The 22825-nt window shown below is 31.3% G+C and overlaps 1 protein-coding gene across 1 annotated transcript; it reads right to left on the bottom strand.

Moving 5' to 3' along the window:
- Positions 1-47: 47 nt before the first annotated feature.
- ppl (glycine cleavage system H protein, mitochondrial) lies at positions 48-22389 on the bottom strand. The gene is made up of 5 exons (XM_076468904.1): positions 22381-22389; positions 20931-21026; positions 6301-6364; positions 3337-3468; positions 48-2807 (listed from the first exon to the last, which is right to left on the bottom strand). The coding sequence occupies exons 1-5, from the start codon at positions 22387-22389 to the stop codon at positions 2713-2715; spliced, it is 396 nt and encodes a 131-aa protein (XP_076325019.1). The 3' UTR covers positions 48-2712.
- Between the last annotated feature and the right edge of the window lie 436 nt (positions 22390-22825).

The following is a 22825-nucleotide window of genomic DNA, read 5'->3' as shown; positions in this document are numbered from 1 at the left end:
ACTATAGTGTTGTGAGTTTGATGAGGCTTTAATGTACAAAGATAGTAACATTTCACATATAAATTTATTCTATAGAAAAGCATGTCATCAGGGTTGCTCTGGAACTTTGTGTTAGATTTAAATCATACTGTATATTGTTGTTCGTTTTTACTCTACAAAACATTTCTAAGACCAGCCATCAGTATTTTAATAACTACATAACATTTCTATTTAAGCCAAAAATATTTTATCTTCCAAAATATAAACTCAGAATAGACCACTCAAAACCTGTGTCAACGAGCTATACTTTTAACTGTGAACAACAGCTTTGGTTTTATTCGATCGTATTTATAAAACACACGTCATCAAATTCTTAACTATACATAAAGTTAGATGTTGTCATAACATGCATCATTTTAACAAATGTTTCTTCATAGAAATTTGACACAGGTGTAAACATTACACCGTTTTTTTACCCTGAATCAGTAGGCACTAGATGGCTGCATTACATTGTACACCAATCTGCAAGTTAGGGAGACATTTGTACAGGGTGGCCCGTAAGTCCCTACCCATCCATATGTTATTATGTTATATTCAATTATGCATGTATTATAAATTTGTTGTTTTTTTTTCAGAGAAATATGGGCAATGTAAGCCCATTTACATTTGACGAGCGTAGCGTGACAGATACGTGGGTACATGAGCACAGCGAGAATGAGGGACAGCACACAGATACACTGGATACATAAGATATATGGATGGGTAGGGACTTACGGGCCACGATGTAGATTGACTCCAAAGTGAGTTTTCTTAAACTGTCAAAGTTCTGAACAGATAGTTGAAGTTCTTGTAACAGCCCTGTTAATGAATTAACATTAGTTTCCATACTGAAGGAATAAAACCCGTACCCCATACATGTTGCAGAATAGATCATATAGTTACTCAGTTCTCTCCATAGATTTCACGAAGTCTATAACTAAAAACTATCAAGAGTTTTTAAGGGTTAACAGGTTTAAGCTCATCAACTTGTAGACTGTTCTCTGATTTGTTTTAACAGAAAAAAATATCCCATAATTAAAAATTCACTTTCATACAACAAGATAATTTAACATCTACAGTACCTCTCCCTGTATTAACAAACACCAAAAATAACAAAAACAACTTGCTTTTAAGTTCTAAAATAAATCACGAAAGATTATAAATGAACACTAATGTCTGAGAGGTAAATATCACTTGGTATTAAACATGGATCCTGCTGCTTTGTACGTTTTTACCACAATGACATATTCAGTTATGGGTAACAAGTCACTTTCTCAAAACCTATACTGGGGTAAAGAAAGTGTTAATTGTCATGTAACACATCGGGCAAAACATTTGTTTTACTATTTTTATAAATGCTGAAAGCTTTAATCCTACATTTTTAACTGTTAAACATAAAAATCTGTTTTTGGAATTTAAATAAAGTTAAACAATTCACAGTCATTTTCCGAGAGACGTTGGTTTCTTAACGACGAGAATCCCACATGAATGAAATAACATTTTAAGTTTATAATTAAAGAATTTTCAAAAGAAAAACTGAAAATTTAATCTTATTTTATTTTGCTAAATATTTATCCAAAAAATCTGTCTTAGCAGCAATGAACCACTCATACTTCAATTTTCTTTGTCATATGAATTAACAGAAATAACAAAATACAACCAATAAGTCATTGAAAACACTTCCAACTAAATATACAATAAAATATTAATTACAAAATGGTACAATTCAAGTTTGAACATTAGAAACTGATCCAGGTGAGTTCTTTTGACCAATCAACAGAAGTAAATTTATTTTTGCATCAGGTCAAAGGTCATCTACTCGTACATGCAATTTTTTTTATTTATACAGATAGTCGATCATTGCTCAGTGTACCTACAATATGATTTTAAAAAAACTGAACTTAAGGCTTCCTTATATTGTTTGACTAGTTCTGTTACTACATTAACAACTCAAGACACTTCCCACTAAATGATTAATAGTATAAACTCAGTGATTCCTTCTGTTGGTAAGACTAATATTAAGTTTCAGTGAACTGTGTATGCTCACTACTATAACATTATCCTTTGTTAATGTTCTAAAGTTTGTGATATAATTAGAAAAACATAATAGTTAACCACACTAATCAATTACTCAGGATTGGTTAGGAGAAATCCATCCCTAAATTTGAAGGTAAATAAAAACGTATGGCCTGTTAAGCATTTTTATAACAAATTCCAACAGCATGATTTTGTTTATAAGGATGCAAAAAACTTAATATAAAAACCTGAAAATACAAGAGCTATTTTCAGAAGGACAATTTTGAAAATGGTAAGGTGCAGAATTTTTATTGTTATAATATTAAGACTCATTGAACCTACACATTTTTCTATACCATCAGTTATACAAGGTTTTACCATCTTCATGTTTAGTATTAAGAAATATGGTTATAAGTCTAAAGAAAAATAACATTTGTACTACAAATCTGGCAAGCTAATACACAAACAAAACTAAAGATTAAAAATAACCTTACATAATGTACAATTTTTTCAATCAACCAGTCATTTGATATTCAACCTTCTAAAAAACAAATCATAATAAGTAACAATTTCTCTGAACAAATACTAGAGATACAGAAAAGACTGAGTACAGCACACGTCATGCTATAAAAGTGAATGTTCTTTCAAAATGTTATAGAAACGTGTTTTAACACGTGATTATTCCATGGTTTTAAGATATTTATTATAGTCGTCTTCATCTAACAATGATTCAAATTCCTCTGGATTGCCAAGCTGCAGTTTGAAGAGCCATCCTGAAATAAACCACAGTCATAATGTTGTTACTCAAAAACAAACAATTTATGTCTCTTACACAAGCAACCCGTGGTGGTAGCAAATTTGAAAATATAAAATTATCCACTTAATAATACTAATAGGTAAAGATTTACAGAGCTTACAAATTAAAGGAGAATGCGTTATATTATGATCCAGTTTACCAGCTTTCTGTAACATAGTGAAATAGGTATAGGTCATTGGTCAATGATCTGTAACAAAGTAGAAACATCAGCATAGAATTTACTGTGGTATATTGAAATATATACTGATTCACTCTGAAAGAAGGTACAGTTAATATTAAGACAATGCAACAGTGAAGTATGGGGTACTTTAGAAATTGACAAACAGGTTTATCTGCATACTGAACCAGTTTTACTAGAACCCATTTCAACAGAATATTGGTCCATATTATTTGAAACACCTAGCAAGTTCCTTATGTTGCTGTTTGTCAATTTCCTTTTACACTAATATCACATGTGGTGTACTTAATATTTAAAACTGTCTTACCATCCTGATAGCAGGAAGAATTGACCAAACCTGGTCTATCTTCTAGATGTTTGTTGACCTCGGTCACTTTTCCAGACACTGGACAGTAAATTTCACTAGCAGCTTTAACACTTTCTACTGCTCCACATTCATCTGAGTGAAGTAAGAAAAGTTCATATTAATCTAAGAAGCAAACCCAACAATTGATGTTCACATGAGAGACCCCTGGTACAGAAAGAACAAGTAATTTGATAATGATCAGTGATCACGAGAAAACCCACTTCTAGAGAAAAATACATATGTAAAACCAGCTAGTTTCGGTTGAGAAAATTCTTTATGTAGAGGAGCAAACAACGTTTCAACCTTCTTCGGTTATCGTCAGGTTCACAAACAAAGGTCAGTTTTTTATGTGAACCTGACGATGACCGAAGAAGGTCGCAATGTTGTTCACTCCTCTACATCAAAAATGTTCCCAACCCAATGAGCCGTTTTTACATATATATTTCTCTACAAGTGGGTTTTTTTGACATCACCAAACTAAATACCAGTTTTTCATGTATAAGAAGCCACAACCTTTCTATATCTTAGAACCACAAATGAACAATTTTCACTTAAGTTTTATCTTTAAGCAGTAATAAACATGGATTTTCTATTTATCAACAAAAGTTAGTAAAATAAATTAAAAGGTGTCTTATGTAAGTTAACAAGCACATCCTTTATGATTAATTTTACCACCCACCCCTCCGGTGGGTATTCTTTTCTCATGTACGATATCCTGGAAACATTGTTTCCACACAAGTAATTATAACTGGTTAACTAATTCACTTGTTGATTTCATTAAAAGAAACACTGCTACAAATGATAAATTAATAAACAGTGCATAGTTTGTTATCTCTATAGTCAACTATCAAACACTGTTTTCCTTGAAACACGAGGCATCATATAAAATACTACTAGTCTGTTAAACAAATACTTAATGCATGTGATAATAACACAAACACAGGTATCAGACTTTCTAACAGCATGCTTAACTAACAGTGCACTGTTTTTAAAGTAAGTGAGTTAACATCATGGGACCTACTATGTTACAATAACATTTTATTTTTTGGGATGTACTGATCTTATCTGTCGTAATAACATATTGCTAATTTTATATCAAAAAAGTTAGTTTCTGTAATGTTTTCAAATTCTGTAAACATATTTTTATAGTAGATCATATATATATGAAGGTTTAGCATCTTCTGTAATATGAGTGAAATTCATATACTATGAAACCTTTGTAAAGTTGTTACACCACACTGAGCTATCTGTAGCATAAAAAAAACACTTGTGGTTGTCTTGATTACATCAGAGCACAGATTAACATAGTTTAAAAAAGACATGAAAGGATTTCTTACAAAAGTAACATTCTAGACTACTGACAACAGGTTATTCTATACACCTGGAAATGTGGTGCCATCTTTTGATAACAGAATTAACAATTCTCAATATCCTGTCACTTGAAAGAAAAACAGGAAATTCAAACGGTATTATGTCATCCTTTTGTGAAATCTACAACAGCTTACAGAATAAGAATCAAATTTATATTTAAAGCTTATAGTTGTTAAAAATGTCTTAATAAATATAGTAGTGGGGTCAAACCCTCTAACTCAGTCAGTGAAACATGAGAAATATCAGGTTCAATCTCATTTGTGACCAATACAAGAAGGGACTATGACAGAAAAAGTACATTATTTGGCTCTATTCCAGGCACACGATATGACCCTGCACTAGGTGCTAGTTTTTCTTTACTAATACCACTTTTATACCAAACAAAGAGAGCTAATAAAATAGCCATTGCTACTAAGACACTTTTACAAAGACTCAAACTATCACATTCTTTCCATCTATCCCATGAGGCCCATCCTCTGATCTTATCTTAGGAAATGTAAAATGTGGGAATCCCATTTTTAGGTGTGTCCAAAATACGACAATGTGAAACCTCTCACTTGAATAAGAAAGTGAACTTTATTAACTGAGCTACAAATAACAACAGTTTAGACATCTAAGAGCATGTAGGCTATTTTCTAACACTGTACAAACACCAGACATTCTTTAGATAGAACCAAAAGTTGTACCTGAAGTTAAAGCACGTGTAACAATAATTTTTCTTCATTTCTGAAATTTTTAAACTGCAAAACAATCCTACTAACAGATTTGGGAAGTCTGTTTTAGGATTTCCTATAAAGTTACACAAGTTCCTTCTACGCTATCTCACCTACTGCCACCTCTTGGGATACTCTTATCTGACCAAAGTTGGACTTCACTGTCGCTCTTACAGTGTGCACAAAGAGGACAGCATGTTTATATGGAAACAGACGTGAAGAAGTGAGCAAGCTTCAAAGCATGAATGTGACAAGGTTAAACAAGTCTGTTTTTCATAATAATCAGTTTAGAGTTATAAGCCCCAGTATTATCCACCCTTTTTCCTTGGTGCCTTGTAATCACTAAATTTCAATCCAAAATGCTAAATCCAACAAATGTAATCTTTTTGTAATTATACAGCTTTCAACCTTCCATGTTAAACCTTTGACCCAATGTTTTCACATCACTAATGTCCAACTTAATATGCTAAATAAATTGGTGATTTTTAACCCAATATTTCAACATGACTGACTTTCAACTCAATGTGCTAAGTGAATTAGTGACCTTTAACCCAATGTTTCAACATTACTGACTTTCAACTCAATGTGCTAAATGAATCAGTGACCTTTGACCCAATGTTTCAACATGACTGACTTTCAACTCAATGTGCTAAGTGAATTAGTGACCTTTAACCCAATGTTTCAACATTACTGAATTTCAACTCAATGTGCTAAATGAATTAGTGACCTTTGACCCAATATTTCAACATGACTGACTTTCAAATCAAATCAATCAATGTGCTAAATAAATTTGTAACCCAAATTGGACCCAAAGTCTTCACACCACTAACTTTGAACTCACCATGCTGATTGTACTCTGATCCAACTTCTGGTAACTGAACATAAACTACATCACCCAGAGCTTCCTGCATTGTGGAAAAAATATATTCAGATGAAATAATTGTACAAAAAAATTATCTGAGGAAGAAAGTACATCCACAAGAAAACAAAAACTTTCAAATCTGTTCAACTTTAAAACAGTGAAAGCAAAGTAGAATGAATATAACATGTCAACCACATTCCATTTGCCACATCCAATGCTGGTGATTTCTCTTCCATTATTAAAATGGATAATTTAAAGCATACAATAAAACCTTCACATAATTCTTTTCAAATACATTATATTCACAAGTAAGTTTTACTAACTAAAAACAAAGTAAAATATTTCAATTTTATAATACTTCCAGATTAAAAATGTTGGTATTTTAATTCATTTTAATCAATGCCACCTGGTGTTCAATAACCTTAAAATCATTTCAGTACAAAATTGAAGGTAAATTACATATAATTTACCACATCAAACCACAGTTTGATTCTTCAAAGCAACTTCTAGAATACTTGCTTCAATGAAATTAGTAACCTAACACTGATAAGGTAGCAACTTATAAAATTACTTAAACTTCTGTTTTTTTCATTTCTCTGCTAATGTTACTTACAACCAACATAGCTGGCAGGTCTTTGAAAATCACAGACAAATGCATAAAACTTAATAAAGTTTACTTGATTTTAGTGTTCATGAAGCCAAAACTACGACACTAAAGGTTTCATGGAATATTTCTTTTACACAAATGCTCATTTTTTTAGGCATCTCCATGAGTTTATAACTGCATAGAATACAGTGTCTGATCTCAGGAAAGAACATACATAGTAAGCCATTCTTAAAAATGCATTTAGAAAACATCATGTCAAGCAGTGATGAGAAATGTATAAGGCTAACTATTAAAATATGATGATTAATCTTGTCCACTGATAGTTTGGCATCCGTGTCTCAGAATTCTTTTTATCATCATTATATATTCAACTGTTCCCAGCACCAACAAAATAATTACTTGCATGTTAGGGTATTTGATTCTGCGATTTAGTTAACAATCTGTAAAGAAATGTTCAAAACTTAAGACGTGTGTATGCTCTCACATTGGTTAGCCCTTCCCAAAGAAATATAAAAGTAGTAATGTTAAAATATACAACAAGACCTACTACATAAGCTGGGAAAAAATGATTAACAAATAGAATTTATTCTACAGTAAAGAATAATTTAAAGTTTAACTCTGATATACCACGTAGTTCCTCAGATCTTTCAGAATTCTACTCTTCATTTGTGACTCAAAATAACAATTATAACTTTCTTTCAGAACTAGAGTTGGGTGATTAACCGAGAATGATCAGTTATCTGTAAACATATTGATTAGCATCACATTCTCCAACTATCCACTGATTAAAATATTATTATTAGGATTCCAAGTTTGTTCTTCTTAATTGTATTACCTGATAACTCACTATTTAATAATTTCATCAAGAATACGGTTTTCAGTTTTTACTGTACTTCGTTGTTTCAATTAACTAAAAATTACAAATGTTACCATTATATTTGTTCCTTGTTGACTACAAAGCCATACATTGGGCTATATGCAAGTACCAAACCCCCAATTTTTACTTTTACCATGTTCATTTATCATTCACCTGTAACTAACGAAAGAGCCAAACATATTTGGATACTCTCACCTTATGTGGTAAATATTATGTTGAATATCTTAACATTAATACTGACCACAATTTCTCACCTTATGTGGTAGGTCCAGTGTTGAATATCTCAACACTAATACTAACCATGATTTCTCACCTTATGTGGTAGTACTTGTGTTGAATATCTTAATATTAATACGAACCATAATTTCTCACCATATGTGGTAGGTCTTGTGTTGAATATCTGAACATTAATACTAACCACAATTCCTCACCTTATGTAATAATTCTTGTGTTGAATATCTTAACATTAATACTAACCACAATTTTTCACCTTATGTGGAAGGTCTTGTGTTGAATATCTTAACATTAATACTAACCACAATTTCTCACCTTATATGATAGGTCTTGTGTTGAATATCTCAACATTAATACTTAACACAATTTTTCACGTTATGTGGAAGGTCTTGTGTTGAAAATCTCAACATTAATACTTAACACAATTTTTCATATTATGTGGAAGGTCTTGTGTTGAATATCTCAACATTAATACTAACCACAATTTCTCACCTTATGTGGAAGGTCTTGTGTTGAATATCTCAACATTAATACTTACAACAATTTCTCACCTCATCTGGTAGGTCTTGTGTTGAATATCTCAACATTAATACTTATCACAATTTCTCACCTTATGTGGTAGGTCTTCTGTTGAATATCTCAACATTAATACTAACCACAATTTCTCACCTTATGTGATAGGTCTTGTGTTGAATATCTCAACATTAATAGTAACCACAATTTCTCACCTCATGTGGTAGATCTTGTGTTTAATATCTCAACATTAATACTTATCACAATTTCTCACCTTATGTTGTAGGTCTTCTGTTGAATATCTCAACATAAATACTAACCACAATTTTTCACCTTATATGGTAGGTCTTATGTTGAATATCTCAACATCAATACTAACAACAATTTTTCTCCTTATGTGGTACATTTTGTGTTGAATATTTCAACATTAATACTAACCACAATTTCTCACCTTATATGGTAGGTCTTATGTTGAATATCTCAACATTAATACTTACCACAATTTCTCACCTTATGTGGTAGGTCTTGTGTTGAATATCTCAACATTAATACTAACCACAATTTCTCACATTATGTGGTACATTTTGTGTTGAATATTTCAACATTAATACTAACCACAATTTCTCACCTTATGTGATAGGTCTTGTGTTGAATATCTCAACATTAATACTTACCACAATTTCTCAACTCATGTGGTAGGTCTTGTGTTTAATATCTGAACATTAATACTAATCACAATTTCTCACCTTATGTGGTAGGTCTTGTGTTGAATATCTCAACATTAATACTAACCACAAATTCTCACCTTATGTGGTAGGACTTGTGTTAAATATCTCAACATAAATACTAACCACAATTTTTCACCTTATGTGGTAGGTCTTGTGTTGAATATCTCAACATTAATACTAACCACAATTTCTCACCTTATGTGGAAGGTCTTGTGTTGAATATCTCAACATTAATACTTACCACAATTTCTCACCTTATGTGGTAGGTCTTGTGTTGAATATCTCAACATTAATACTAACCACAATTTCTCACATTATGTGGTACATTTTGTGTTGAATATTTCAACATTAATACTAACCACAATTTCTCACCTTATGTGATAGGTCTTGTGTTGAATATCTCAACATTAATACTTACCACAATTTCTCAACTCATGTGGTAGGTCTTCTGTTGAATATCTGAACATTAATACTAATCACAATTTTTCACCTTATGTGGTAGGTCCAGTGTTGAATATCTTAACATTAATACTAACCATGATTTCTCACCTTATGTGGTAGTACTTGTGTTGAATATCTTAATATTAATACGAACCATAATTTCTCACCATATGTGGTAGGTCTTGTGTTGAATATCTGAACATTAATACTAACCACAATTTCTCACCTCATGTAGTAAGTCTTGTGTTGAATATCTTAACATTAATACTAATCACAATTTCTCAACTCATGTGGTAGGTCTTGTGTTGAATATCTGAACATTAATACTAATCACAATTTCTCACCTTATGTGGTAGGTCTTGTGTTAAATATCTTAACATTAATACTAACCACAATTTTTCACCTTATTTGGTAGGTCTTGTGTTGAATATCTCAACATTAATACTAACCACAATTTTTCACCTTATTTGGTAGGTCTTGTGTTGAATATCTCAACATAACTATTAACCACAATTTTTCACCTTATGTGGTAGGTCCAGTGTTGAATATCTTAACATTAATACTAACCATGATTTCTCACCTTATGTGGTAGTACTTGTGTTGAATATCTTAATATTAATACGAACCATAATTTCTCACCATATGTGGTAGGTCTTGTGTTGAATATCTGAACATTAATACTAACCACAATTTCTCACCTCATATAGTAGGTCTTGTGTTGAATATCTTAACAGTAATACTAATCACAATTTCTCACCTTATGTGGTATATTTTGTGTTGAATAACTTAACATTAATACTAACCACACTTTCTCACCTTATGTGGTAGGTCTTCTGTTGAATATCTCAACATTAATACTTACCACAATTTCTCAACTCAGGTGGTAGGACTTGTGTTGAATATATCGACATTACTATTAATCACAATTTCTCACCTTATGTGGTAGGTCTTGTGTTGAATATCTTAACATTAATACCAACCACAATTTCTCACCTTATGTGGTACATTTTGTGCTGAATATCTCAACATTAATACTAATCACAATTTCTCACCTTATGTGGTACGTCTTGTGTTGAATATCTCAACATTAATACTAATCACAATTTCTCACCTTATGTGGTAGGTCTTGTGTTGAATATCTCAACATTAATACTAATCACAATTTTTTACCTTATGTGGTATGTCTTGTGTTGAATATCTTAACTTTAATACTAACCACAATTTCTCACCTAATGTAATAATTCTTGTGTTGAATATCTTAACATTAATACTAACCACAATTTTGCACCTTATGGGGAAGGTCTTGTGTTGAATATCTTAACATTAATACTAACCACAATTTCTTACCTTATGTGGTAGGTCTTATGTTGAATATCTCAACATCAATACTAAGAACAATTTCTCACCTTATGTGATAGGTCTTGTGTTGAATATCTCAACATTGATACTTACCACAATTTTTCACCTTATGTGGTAGGTCCAGTGTTGAATATCTTAACATCAATACGAACCATAATTTCTCACCATATGTGATAGGTCTTGTATTGAATATCTCAACATTAATACTTACCACAATTTCTCAACTCATGTCGTAGGTCTTGTGTTGAATATCTGAACATTAATACTAATCACAATTTCTCACCTTATGTGGTAGGCCTTGTGTTGAATATCTCAACATTAATACTAACCACAAATTCTCACCTTATGTGGTAGGACTTGTGTTAAATGTCTCAACATAAATACTAACCACAATTTTTCACCTTATGTGGTAGGTCTTGTGTTAAATATCTTAACATTAATACTAATCACAATTTCTCAACTTATGTGGTAGGTCTTGTGTTGAATATCTCAACATTAATACTAACCACAATTTTTCACCTTATTTGGTTGGTCTTCTGTTGAATATCTCAACATTAATACTAACCACAATTTCTCACCTTATGTGGAAGGTCTTGTGTTGAATATCTCAACATTAATACTTACCACAATTTCTCACCTTATGTGGTAGGTCTTGTGTTGAATATCTCAACATTAATACCAACCACAATTTCTCACCTTATGTGGTACATTTTGTGCTGAATATCTCAACATTAATACTAATCACAATTTCTCACCTTATGTGGTACGTCTTGTGTTGAATATCTCAACATTAATACTAATCACAATTTCTCACCTTATGTGTAGTGCGTCTTGTGTTGAATATCTCAACATTAATACTAACCACAATTTCTCACCTTATGTGGTAGGTCTTGTGTTGAATATCTCAACATTAATACTAATCACAATTTTTCACCTTATGTGGTATGTCTTGTGTTGAATGTCTTAACTTTAATACTAACCACAATTTCTCACCTAATGTAATAATTCTTGTGTTGAATATCTTAAGATTAATACTAATCACAATTTTTCACCTTATGGGGAAGGTCTTGTGTTGAATATCTTAACATTAATACTAACCACAATTTTTCACCTTATCGGAAGGTCTTGTGTTGAATATCTCAACATTAATACTAACCACAATTTCTCACCTTATGTGGTAGGTCTTATGTTGAATATCTCAACATCAATACTAAGAACAATTTCTCACCTTATGTGATAGGTCTTGTGTTGAATATCTCAACATTAATACTTACCACAATTTCTCACCTTATGTGGTAGGTCTTGTTTTGAATATCTCAACATTAATACTAACCACAATTTCTCACCTTATGTAATAATTCTTGTGTTGAATATCTCAACATTAATACTAACCACAATTTCTCACCTTATGTAATAATTCTTGTGTTGAATATCTTAACATTAATACTAACCACAATTTTTCACCTTATGTGGAAGGTCTTGTGTTGAATATCTTAACATTAATACTAACCACAATTTCTCACCTTATATGATAGGTCTTGTGTTGAATATCTCAACATTAATACTTAACACAATTTTTCACGTTATGTGGAAGGTCTTGTGTTGAAAATCTCAACATTAATACTTAACACAATTTTTCATGTTATGTGGAAGGTCTTGTGTTGAATATCTCAACATTAATACTAACCACAATTTCTCACCTTATGTGGAAGGTCTTGTATTGAATATCTCAACATTAATACTTACAACAATTTCTCACCTCATCTGGTAGGTCTTCTGTTGAATATCTCAACATTAATACTAACCACAATTTCTCACCTTATGTGATAGGTCTTGTGTTGAATATCTCAACATTAATAGTAACCACAATTTCTCACCTCATGTGGTAGATCTTGTGTTTCATATCTCAACATTAATACTTATCACAATTTCTCACCTTATGTGGTAGGTCTTCTGTTGAATATCTCAACATTAATACTTACCACAATTTCTCACCTTATGTGGTAGGTCTTGTGTTGAATATCTCAACATTAATACTAACCACAATTTCTCACATTATGTGGTACATTTTGTGTTGAATATTTCAACATTAATACTAACCACAATTTCTCACCTTATGTGATAGGTCTTGTGTTGAATATCTCAACATTAATACTTACCACAATTTCTCAACTCATGTGGTAGGTCTTATGTTGAATATCTCAACATCAATACTAAGAACAATTTCTCACCTTATGTGATAGGTCTTGTGTTGAATATCTCAACATTAATACTTACCACAATTTCTCACCTTATGTGGTAGGTCTTGTTTTGAATATCTCAACATTAATACTAACCACAATTTCTCACCTTATGTAATAATTCTTGTGTTGAATATCTCAACATTAATACTAACCACAATTTCTCACCTTATGTAATAATTATTGTGTTGAATATCTTAACATTAATACTAACCACAATTTTTCACCTTATGTGGAAGGTCTTGTGTTGAATATCTTAACATTAATACTAACCACAATTTCTCACCTTATATGATAGGTCTTGTGTTGAATATCTCAACATTAATACTTAACACAATTTTTCATGTTATGTGGAAGGTCTTGTGTTGAATATCTCAACATTAATACTAACCACAATTTCTCACCTTATGTGGAAGGTCTTGTATTGAATATCTCAACATTAATACTTACAACAATTTCTCACCTCATCTGGTAGGTCTTCTGTTGAATATCTCAACATTAATACTAACCACAATTTCTCAACTCATGTGGTAGGTCTTGTGTTGAATATCTCAACATTAATACTAACCACAAATTCTCACCTTATGTGGTAGGACTTGTGTTAAATATCTCAACATAAATACTAACCACAATTTTTCACCTTATGTGGTAGGTCTTGTGTTGAATATCTCAACATTAATACTAACCACAATTTCTCACCTTATGTGGAAGGTCTTGTGTTGAATATCTCAACATTAATACTTACCACAATTTCTCACCTTATGTGGTAGGTCTTGTGTTGAATATCTCAACATTAATACTAACCACAATTTCTCACATTATGTGGTACATTTTGTGTTGAATATTTCAACATTAATACTAACCACAATTTCTCACCTTATGTGATAGGTCTTGTGTTGAATATCTCAACATTAATACTTACCACAATTTCTCAACTCATGTGGTAGGTCTTCTGTTGAATATCTGAACATTAATACTAATCACAATTTTTCACCTTATGTGGTAGGTCCAGTGTTGAATATCTTAACATTAATACTAACCATGATTTCTCACCTTATGTGGTAGTACTTGTGTTGAATATCTTAATATTAATACGAACCATAATTTCTCACCATATGTGGTAGGTCTTGTGTTGAATATCTGAACATTAATACTAACCACAATTTCTCACCTCATGTAGTAAGTCTTGTGTTGAATATCTTAACATTAATACTAATCACAATTTCTCAACTCATGTGGTAGGTCTTGTGTTGAATATCTGAACATTAATACTAATCACAATTTCTCACCTTATGTGGTAGGTCTTGTGTTAAATATCTTAACATTAATACTAACCACAATTTTTCACCTTATTTGGTAGGTCTTGTGTTGAATATCTCAACATTAATACTAACCACAATTTTTCACCTTATTTGGTAGGTCTTGTGTTGAATATCTCAACATAACTATTAACCACAATTTTTCACCTTATGTGGTAGGTCCAGTGTTGAATATCTTAACATTAATACTAACCATGATTTCTCACCTTATGTGGTAGTACTTGTGTTGAATATCTTAATATTAATACGAACCATAATTTCTCACCATATGTGGTAGGTCTTGTGTTGAATATCTGAACATTAATACTAACCACAATTTCTCACCTCATATAGTAGGTCTTGTGTTGAATATCTTAACAGTAATACTAATCACAATTTCTCACCTTATGTGGTATATTTTGTGTTGAATAACTTAACATTAATACTAACCACACTTTCTCACCTTATGTGGTAGGTCTTCTGTTGAATATCTCAACATTAATACTTACCACAATTTCTCAACTCAGGTGGTAGGACTTGTGTTGAATATATCGACATTACTATTAATCACAATTTCTCACCTTATGTGGTAGGTCTTGTGTTGAATATCTTAACATTAATACCAACCACAATTTCTCACCTTATGTGGTACATTTTGTGCTGAATATCTCAACATTAATACTAATCACAATTTCTCACCTTATGTGGTACGTCTTGTGTTGAATATCTCAACATTAATACTAATCACAATTTCTCACCTTATGTGGTACGTCTTGTGTTGAATATCTCAACATTAATACTAACCACAATTTTTCACCTTATGTGGTAGGTCTTGTGTTGAATATCTCAACATTAATACTAATCACAATTTTTTACCTTATGTGGTATGTCTTGTGTTGAATATCTTAACTTTAATACTAACCACAATTTCTCACCTAATGTAATAATTCTTGTGTTGAATATCTTAACATTAATACTAACCACAATTTTGCACCTTATGGGGAAGGTCTTGTGTTGAATATCTTAACATTAATACTAACCACAATTTCTTACCTTATGTGGTAGGTCTTATGTTGAATATCTCAACATCAATACTAAGAACAATTTCTCACCTTATGTGATAGGTCTTGTGTTGAATATCTCAACATTGATACTTACCACAATTTTTCACCTTATGTGGTAGGTCCAGTGTTGAATATCTTAACATCAATACGAACCATAATTTCTCACCATATGTGATAGGTCTTGTATTGAATATCTCAACATTAATACTTACCACAATTTCTCAACTCATGTCGTAGGTCTTGTGTTGAATATCTGAACATTAATACTAATCACAATTTCTCACCTTATGTGGTAGGCCTTGTGTTGAATATCTCAACATTAATACTAACCACAAATTCTCACCTTATGTGGTAGGACTTGTGTTAAATATCTCAACATAAATACTAACCACAATTTTTCACCTTATGTGGTAGGTCTTGTGTTAAATATCTTAACATTAATACTAATCACAATTTCTCAACTTATGTGGTAGGTCTTGTGTTGAATATCTCAACATTAATACTAACCACAATTTTTCACCTTATTTGGTTGGTCTTCTGTTGAATATCTCAACATTAATACTAACCACAATTTCTCACCTTATGTGGAAGGTCTTGTGTTGAATATCTCAACATTAATACTTACCACAATTTCTCACCTTATGTGGTAGGTCTTGTGTTGAATATCTCAACATTAATACCAACCACAATTTCTCACCTTATGTGGTACATTTTGTGCTGAATATCTCAACATTAATACTAATCACAATTTCTCACCTTATGTGGTACGTCTTGTGTTGAATATCTCAACATTAATACTAATCACAATTTCTCACCTTATGTGGTACGTCTTGTGTTGAATATCTCAACATTAATACTAACCACAATTTCTCACCTTATGTGGTAGGTCTTGTGTTGAATATCTCAACATTAATACTAATCACAATTTTTCACCTTATGTGGTATGTCTTGTGTTGAATGTCTTAACTTTAATACTAACCACAATTTCTCACCTAATGTAATAATTCTTGTGTTGAATATCTTAAGATTAATACTAACCACAATTTTTCACCTTATGGGGAAGGTCTTGTGTTGAATATCTTAACATTAATACTAACCACAATTTTTCACCTTATCGGGAAGGTCTTGTGTTGAATATCTTAACATTAATACTAACCACAATTTCTTACCTTATGTGGTAGGTCTTATGTTGAATATCTCAACATCAATACTAAGAACAATTTCTCACCTTATGTGATAGGTCTTGTGTTGAATATCTCAACATTAATACTTACCACAATTTCTCACCTTATGTGGTAGGTCTTGTTTTGAATATCTCAACATTAATACTAACCACAATTTCTCACCTTATGTAATAATTCTTGTGTTGAATATCTCAACATTAATACTAACCACAATTTCTCACCTTATGTAATAATTCTTGTGTTGAATATCTTAACATTAATACTAACCACAATTTTTCACCTTATGTGGAAGGTCTTGTGTTGAATATCTTAACATTAATACTAACCACAATTTCTCACCTTATATGATAGGTCTTGTGTTGAATATCTCAACATTAATACTTAACACAATTTTTCACGTTATGTGGAAGGTCTTGTGTTGAAAATCTCAACATTAATACTTAACACAATTTTTCATGTTATGTGGAAGGTCTTGTGTTGAATATCTCAACATTAATACTAACCACAATTTCTCACCTTATGTGGAAGGTCTTGTATTGAATATCTCAACATTAATACTTACAACAATTTCTCACCTCATCTGGTAGGTCTTCTGTTGAATATCTCAACATTAATACTAACCACAATTTCTCACCTTATGTGATAGGTCTTGTGTTGAATATCTCAACATTAATAGTAACCACAATTTCTCACCTCATGTGGTAGATCTTGTGTTTCATATCTCAACATTAATACTTATCACAATTTCTCACCTTATGTGGTAGGTCTTCTGTTGAATATCTCAACATAAATACTAACCACAATTTTTCACCTTATATGGTAGGTCTTATGTTGAATATCTCAACATCAATACTAACAACAATTTTTCTCCTTATGTGGTACATTTTGTGTTGAATATTTCAACATTAATACTAACCACAATTTCTCACCTTATATGGTAGGTCTTATGTTGAATATCTCAACATAAATACTAACCACAATTTCTCACCTTATATGGTAGGTCTTATGTTGAATATCTCAACATCAATACTAACAACAATTTTTCTCCTTATGTGGAAGGTCTTGTGTTGAGTATCTCAACATAAATACTTAACACAATTTTTCATGTTATGTGGAAGGTCTTGTGTTGAATATCTCAACATTAATACTAACCACAATTTCTCACCTTATGTGGTAGGTCTTCTGTTGAATATCTCAACATTAATAGTAACCACAATTTCTCACCTTATGTGGTAGATCTTGTGTTTAATATCTCAACATTAATACATATCACAATTTCTCACCTTATGTGGTAGGTCTTCTGTTGAATATCTTAACATTAATACTAACCACAATTACTCACCTTATGTGGTACATTTTATGTTGAATATTTCAACATTAATACTAACCACAATTTCTCACCTTATATGGTAGGTCTTATGTTGAATATCTCAACATCAATACTAACAACAATTTTTCACCTTATGTGGTAGGTCGTGTGTTGAATATCTCAACATTAATACTAACCACAATTTCTCACCTTATGTGGAATGTCTTGTGTTGAATATCTCAACACTAATACTAACCACACTTTCTCACCTGATGTGGTAGGTCTTCTGTTGAATATCTCAACATTAATACTAACCACAATTTCTCACCTAATGTGGTAGGTCTTGTGTTAAATATCTCAACATTAATACTGATCACAATTTCTCACCTTATGTGGTAGGTCTTGTGTTAAATATCTTACAATTAATACTAATCACAATTTCTCAACTTATGTGGTAGGACTTGTGTTAAATATCTCAACATAAATACTAACCACAATTTTTCACCTTTCGTGGTAGGTCTTGTGTTGAATATCTCAACATTAATACTAACCACAATTTCTCACATTATGTGGTACATTTTGTGTTGAATATTTCAACATTAATACTAACCACAATTTCTCACCTTATGTGATAGGTCTTGTGTTGAATATCTCAACATTAATACTTACCACAATTTCTCAACTCATGTGGTAGGTCTTCTGTTGAATATCTGAACATTAATACTAATCACAATTTCTCACCTTATGTGGTAGGTCTTGTGTTGAATATCTCAACATTAATACTAACCACAATTTTTCACCTTATTTGGTAGGTCTTCTATTGAATATCTCAACATTAATACTAACCACAATTTCTCACCTTATGTGGTAGGTCTTGTGTTGAATATCTCAACATTAATACTAACCACAATTTCTCACATTATGTGGTACATTTTGTGTTGAATATTTCAACATTAATACTAACCACAATTTTTCACCTTATTTGGTAAGTCTTGTGTTGAATATCTCAACATAAATACTAACCACAATTTTTCACCTTATGTGGTAGGTCCAGTGTTGAATATCTTAACATTAATACTAACCATGATTTCTCACCTTATGTGGTAGTACTTGTGTTGAATATCTTAATATTAATACGAACCATAATTTCTCACCATATGTGGTAGGTCTTGTGTTGAATATCTGAACATTAATACTAACCACAATTTCTCACCTCATGTAGTAGGTCTTGTGTTGAATATCTTAACATTAATACTAATCAAAATTTCTCAACTCATGTGGTAGGTCTTGTGTTGAATATCTGAACATTAATACTAATCACAATTTCTCACCTTATGTGGTAGGTCTTGTGTTAAATATCTTAACATTAATACTAACCACAATTTTTCACCTTATTTGGTAGGTCTTGTGTTGAATATCTGAACATTAATACTAATCACAATTTCTCACCTTATGTGGTAGGTCTTGTGTTAAATATCTTAACATTAATACTAACCACAATTTTTCACCTTATGTGATAGGTCTTGTGTTGAATATCTCAACATTAATACCTACCACAATTTCTCAACTCATGTGGTAGGTCTTGCATTGAATATCTGAACATTATTACTAATCACAATTTCTCACCATATGTGGTAGGTCTTGTGTTGAATATCTCAACATTAATACTAACCACAATTTCTCATTTTATGTGGAAGGTCTTGTGTTGAATATCTCAACATTAATACTTACCACAATTTCTCACCTTATATGGTAGGTCTTGTGTTGAATATCTCAACATTAATACTAACCACAATTTCTCACATTATGTGGTACATTTTGTGTTGAATATTTCAACATTAATACTAACCACAATTTCTCACCTTATGTGATAGGTCTTGTGTTGAATATCTCAACATTAATACTTACCACAATTTCTCAACTCATGTGGTAGGTCTTGTGTTGAATATCTGAACATTAATACTAATCACAATTTCTCACCTTATGTGGTAGGTCTTGTGTTGAATATCTCAACATTAATACTAACCACAATTTTTCACCTTATTTGGTAGGTCTTCTGTTGAATATCTCAACATTAATACTAACCACAATTTCTCACCTTATGTGGAAGGTCTTGTGTTGAATATCTCAACATTAATACTTACCACAATTTCTCACCTTATGTGGTAGGTCTTGTGTTGAATATCTCAACATTAATACTAACCACAATTTCTCACATTATGTGGTACATTTTGTGTTGAATATTTCAACATTAATACTAACCACAATTTCTCAACTCATGTGGTAGGTCTTGTGTTGAATATCTGAACATTAATACTAATCACAATTTCTCAACTTATGTGGTAGGTCTTGTGTTAAATATCTTAACATTAATACTAATCACAATTTCTCACCTTATGTGGTAGGTCTTGTGTTGAATATCTCAACATAAATACTAACCACAATTTTTCACCTTATGTGGTAGGTCCAGTGTTGAATATCTTAACATTAATACCAACCATGATTTCTCACCTTATGTAGTAGTACTTGTATTGAATATCTTAATATTTATACGAACCATAATTTCTCAACTCATGTGGTAGGTCTTGTGTTGAATATCTTAACATTAATACTAATCACAATTTCTCACCTTATGTGGTAGGTCTTGTGTTGAATATCTCAACATTAATACTAACCACAATTTTTCACCTTATTTGGTAGGTCTTGTGTTGAATACCTTAACATTAATCTCTCATCTGAACTCTTCAATTCTTACCTGTGCATAGTCAGAAATTCCAACTGTTCCAATGTCTCCACTCAACAGGACCCATTCATGTTTTTCAGTATACTTGCGATCTACAACAAAATATTCCTGTTGTATTTAGAACATTTCATAAAAAAAACTTAGAAATCAACACAGAGAGACAGAACTAATGTTTCACTAGATAAATGCTCATCCTTTAGGTTGATCCAGGGAAGAGCACTAATTGTCTTTTAATGTACAAACGAATGAAACCTGGCACACAGATGGACCAACAAATCTGGATGTTACAGTTCAAAAGAAAAGTGTGAGACAACTATCTTTTGGAACACCCTGTACTATCCACAACTTTCTCACAATGAACTGTATTACTTTCAACATAAACATAAAAACAACCAACACATCCTCCCAATCAAGTCTACAGCTGTTAATTGTAACACTAGAAACTGAAATATTACAAAAGAAATCCCCCTGCAGCAAAATAGCAGTGAAAGTCTGTATATATGAAACATTTAATTTGTTGACAAACCTATTCTGCCTTAAGCTCATATTAATTCCTTTACACTTTTATTTTGCTTCATCTTAAACTTAGTTTAAATATTATATTAGATAAAACTAAGAGACAAAGTTGTACGACAATGTACAACTACAAAACTGAATTTTCTTTTATGAACAATTTCATACTACTGTTTTGACAACTTTTTAAAGTCTAATGGTTGTAACAAACATAGAATCTAATAATGTAGGAATGTTGTTTCCAATTCTAAATATGTGATGTGTATCCACGTAAAGTATAGCAATCCTTTAGTGAAATTTGACACATTTGTTTTACATAAAAAATCAGATAAGTTACAAAAATCTTTAGGTTCAAGATACGTCTCTGAAATATTGAAGTCATACGTCAATAACTTATCAGCAAACAAACCAAATATGCTGATATGTTATCAGTAACCTTGAGACAAAATACATGTAGATACAGCAGGGCAAGTAACAAAAACAGGATTTCATTTGGGTTGATCTTGAAAGGAAGAAAAATCCATCATCAGACATTCAAAAAATTTTACTCAATTTATAAAACCTATTAGATTTTTTTATTCAATTTACAGACTGAAAATATTAATTTTAATAATAATCAAAACAAAAAATTATTTATTGTAACATGAGCCTGACATGAAGGGCTTAACTTCAACTGAAGGTTTCACTTATAAAGTATTGTTTCAACTCATTAGAAAAATAATAAACTAAACAGAAAACAGTTCTTTTAAAAAAATCCCTAGTAAATAAAGAAGTTCATAATAATAATGGAAAACATGAGGTAAACAGAAGGTTTTGGCCTTACTTCAATGTTACCTTAGAAATACTATAACTATAGCTACAGGTTCTATCCCTATTTAAATGTTATCTTAGAAATACTATAACTCTAGCTACAGGTTCTATCCCTACTCCAATATTACCTTAGAAATACCATAGCCATAGCTAAAGGTTCTATCCCTACTTCAATGTTATCTTAGAAATACTATAACTACAGCAACAGGTTCTATCCTACTCTAATGTTACCTCAGAAATACTATAACTATAGCTACAGGTTCTATCCCTACTCCAATGTTACCTTAGAAATACTATAACTATAGCAACAGTTTCTATCCTTACTCTAATGTTATCATAGAAATACTATAACTATAGCTACAGGTTCTATCCCTACTCTAATGTTACCTTAGAAATACTATAACTATAGATACAAGTTCTCTCCCAACTCTAATGTTCTCATAGAAACACTATAACTATGGCTGCAGGTTCTATCCCTACTTCAATGTTATCTTAGAAATACTATAACTACAGCTAACGTTTCTATCCCTACTCTAATGTTACCTTAGAAATACTATAACTATAGCTACAGGTTCTATCCCTAC

This window comes from Tachypleus tridentatus, chromosome 1, assembly GCF_004210375.1.
Source record: "Tachypleus tridentatus isolate NWPU-2018 chromosome 1, ASM421037v1, whole genome shotgun sequence".
Classification (NCBI taxonomy): Eukaryota; Metazoa; Arthropoda; class Merostomata; order Xiphosura; family Limulidae; genus Tachypleus; species Tachypleus tridentatus.
The sequence above is the reverse complement of the archived record's forward strand: the minus strand, read 5'-3'. Positions and strand labels throughout refer to the sequence as shown.

What these genes read in the sequence shown, in the direction of transcription:
- ppl (XM_076468904.1), bottom strand. An exon ending in ATCAGAGTACAATCAGCATG is followed by an intron (nt 3,469 to 6,300) that starts GTGAGTTCAAAG and finishes TACTTCACTCAG; the next exon opens with ATGAATGTGGAGCAGTAGAA. An exon ending in TTCTTCCTGCTATCAGGATG is followed by an intron (nt 2,808 to 3,336) that starts GTAAGACAGTTT and finishes GGTTTATTTCAG; the next exon opens with GATGGCTCTTCAAACTGCAG.